General features: G+C 42.3%; 1 protein-coding gene across 1 annotated transcript; it reads left to right on the top strand.

Annotated features, from left to right (window-relative positions):
* The first annotated feature begins 499 nt into the window (after positions 1-499).
* Positions 500-2,149, top strand: LOC147888910 (tetraspanin-7-like). Its single transcript, XM_087392673.1, has 2 exons — positions 500-1,484; positions 1,599-2,149. The coding sequence occupies exons 1-2, from the start codon at positions 987-989 to the stop codon at positions 1,899-1,901; spliced, it is 801 nt and encodes a 266-aa protein (XP_087248799.1). The 5' UTR covers positions 500-986; the 3' UTR covers positions 1,902-2,149.
* Positions 2,150-3,384: the final 1,235 nt, after the last annotated feature.

Raw genomic sequence — 3,384 nt, 5'->3', positions numbered from 1 at the left:
GACTTTGACGATCGTAAAATAATTACTTGCAAAATCAAAAATTGAGGATTGAGTGAGATGAGGGTTTCTACTCCTTGTTTTTTGCGCAATATAAAGGAAATAATATTAAGAGAAATAAGAAATTACCAAAAAAAATAAGCAGCTTATTTAGGTGATACTACAAAATGGCATCTAGGGACTTATATGCAATCATAACTTCAGAGCTCATAACTAAAGTACCTCAGTAGACCAAGGAGCTCCACACATGTTGAATCACACCTGCTCGAACGAGTTGCCATAGTTGTTGGTCCGAGTCATTTAAGCACTATTTTCCATTTGAATGGAATTTGAATCTGCGTCTTCGCAAATCCGAGTAAGGATAACGCTCATGAGGGCACACACCATAATGGAGGTCCAAAAAATATGAAAACCTCACAAGTGTTTTCTACTTCTTGGTGAGGTCGGTGTAGTTGTCAAGCGCCAACAAAAGGCAAAGGTTTGAGAGGACCTTTTCAACGTCCACGTTCCTCATCTCAACGAAAAGCATAAACCCATCTTGACCGTTTCAAGGCCTCTCCTAGTTCATATCTCTGTCTCTGTCGTTTTGGACTCTTTGAGTGTGTGTCTGTATGCCTCCAGCTTCTCTATTGTGCTAATGTGTGTTGTGTTGTTTGTTAGTGAGCATCTCCATCTATCTCCCTCTTGACTCTGTGTGCGTGTATGAGATATCTCCTGCTTTCATTCCTTTTTCTTATTTAGTTTGTGTTGTTTGATTTGTGGGCATCTCTCTCTGTCTCCCTGTGTAATTGCATTATAAGAGAGAGGGAGTGTATGTGTGAGTGGTTGTTGTAGATCTGGGTGTTTGTGTGTACATCACACTGTTGTAGATCTGGGTCTCTTCTTCCTTTTTGCCTCCTTGACCCCCTTTCCTCTTGCCTTCTGAGGAAAGTTTGCTTCTTTTTGTTGCACCTACCCATTCACATCGTTCCTCCTTTCTCCTGTTTACCATGGGTATCAGCGATAGCCTCATTGGCATCCTCAACTTCATCACCGGCGTGCTCTCCATCCCCATCATCGCTGCTGGTGTCTGGCTCGCCAAACAACACTCCACCGATTGTTATCGCTTCTTGCAGTGGCCCGTCATTGTTCTTGGCGTCTTCATCCTCCTCGTTTCCCTCGCTGGCTTTGTGGGTTCCTGCTGCCGCGTGTCTTGCCTCCTCTGGCTGTACCTCGTTGCTATGTTCCTGCTCATCGTCTTGCTCTTCGTCTTCACCGTCTTTGCGTTCGTTGTTACCAACAAGACGGCTGGTGACGTAGTGAGTAACAGGGGATATAAGGAATACAGACTGGGTGACTACTCAACGTGGCTCCAAAGACGGGTGAACCAAGCCTCTAACTGGGAAAAGATCCAGAGCTGCCTTTCTGCTTCGAAATATTGCGATGACTTGAGAAACGAGTACCCCACAGAGGCTCTATTCAATAACGCTTCCTTGACTCCTATTCAGGTATTTCTCCCGTCCCTCTGCCAACTCTGTTTCGAGTGTTTGAAGGTTCCGACTGTCTTGGCTTCGAGCCGAAACGCATGACTCTTTTTTTTGTTTTTTTTGGGTACATGTCAGTCGGGTTGCTGCAAACCCCCTACAGGTTGCAACTGCGCTTTCGTGAACGCAACCTTTTGGGATCGATGTTCCAGCGACTCCTACAGCTCTGATTGCACAACTTACAAGACCAATTCCACGGAGCTCTGCTTCAATTGCGACTCATGCCGGGCAGGAGTGTTGCAAAATATTAACAAAGATTGGAGAAAGGTTGCAGAAGTGAACATCGTGGTGCTTGTATTCTTCATCATTGTCTACAGTGTTGGTTGTTGTGCTTTCAGGAATGTGAAAAACAGTGGATATAGAAAGAGGCCTTATCCCTAAAACCGGTGAAGATGGAGTATGGAAGAGATTATGATTTATATCTTGTCTGTAAAGGTCTTTACTTGTGCTGCCACTTGGAACATTTTGTTGTAAGGGAACTATGATTTACCTTTATGTGTAAATCTTATTTGGGGATGGCGATTTACAACTGCTGTTGTACATCTGGAAGACTTTATGAGGCCTCTGTATAGCTATTGGGTCGTATATACGTTTTTTAAATTTTATTATTTAAGTTTGGGTGGTTCAAAGATTTTGTAAATTGTGAGGACTTCTTATCTTGAAATTTCTGGTAGGAGTCGCTTGTTTCTATTTGAAAGCTGACTGTCAATGAGTGATTGCTTGCTTTGGGAAGGTTTTATGCGATCAACTGAAGTGGAGGTTGTATGTTGTTGCTCCGACGCTGCTTTTAGTTATGGAAGACTTTGATGCTTGGCTGTCTCAAGTAGTTGACCCAGATTGAAATCCAGGAGTTCTGCATTCATTGTGCTTTTCCCCACCTCTTAACATTACCTGAAAACCTGCATTTCGAAAATCAATAGCTCTATGCTCTCTTGACACCTGTGAAGCTAAAATTGGTTCTATGAGTGGAGGAGAACCTCCGGCTTTTGTGGGGCTTTGAGAGCCCCGCATGGCATTCCTGCAACCAGCTGTCCTGGACTAGCAACCTCAATGCCTGCTTCAGCCAGCCCCGGTATCGGATTCCTTGCAGGGGTGATCTCCTCCACAGAGATGACGCCATTCTGCCGCAGCAGAGAGCAGCTATTGTGTTGCAGATCTTGGTTGTGTTATTGAGCTGGCTTCGTGTTGAGAGCTAGGTGAGGCATGCGAGGCAGAAATATTCCTTTGATTAAGATGTACGAGTAGCGTGACCAGTCTACGCCCCATGGGTCTCAAACCTAGGATCATAGGTTGCCTTCAATTTCACGAAATAAAAATTTAAGGTTTTTTAATGAATTTCAACCTTTGAAAATTTGTGGATTATCCTCACTTCAAATAATCTTTTTCAGCATGCAAGATCTTGTGGACTACATGAGGAATAACCAGATGTCGCAATTCAACACACTTGCATTGCTCACATCTACTATCGATAATCCTCGAATATTTTTTTAAACAGCTAATATTTTTTCGTGAAACTCATGCATTGTAATCTCTCAAACATTTGATTATGCAAATAACTTCGTCCAAGTATCAATGGTGATTATTATATTGGAGCCAAATTTCTTGACTATCAAGGCTTAAAAAGCATCCTTTTGATGTTTCATTATTAGAGATTGAGCCTTACAATGTTGAGTGCCTCCGTAGAGTATTTAGATTCAAATTTGGTATAGCATTTAGATCCATACATTAGTGGTTTAAAATTAATGGTAATTGTAATGCATTCCTTCCTTTAAGAATGTATGCTTTTCTAGGCAAAGAAGGCAATATGGAGCTATTTAAACTACTCAAAAAGGAAGATATAACTTTACCCTTTTTTCGCGTACAA

This window comes from Dipteris shenzhenensis, chromosome 21, assembly GCF_047967505.1.
Source record: "Dipteris shenzhenensis isolate YYH24624 ecotype China chromosome 21, Dip_SZ_1.0, whole genome shotgun sequence".
NCBI lineage: Eukaryota > Viridiplantae > Streptophyta > Polypodiopsida > Gleicheniales > Dipteridaceae > Dipteris > Dipteris shenzhenensis.
Note: the sequence above shows the minus strand (reverse complement) of the source record. Positions and strands in the feature narration are given on the sequence as shown.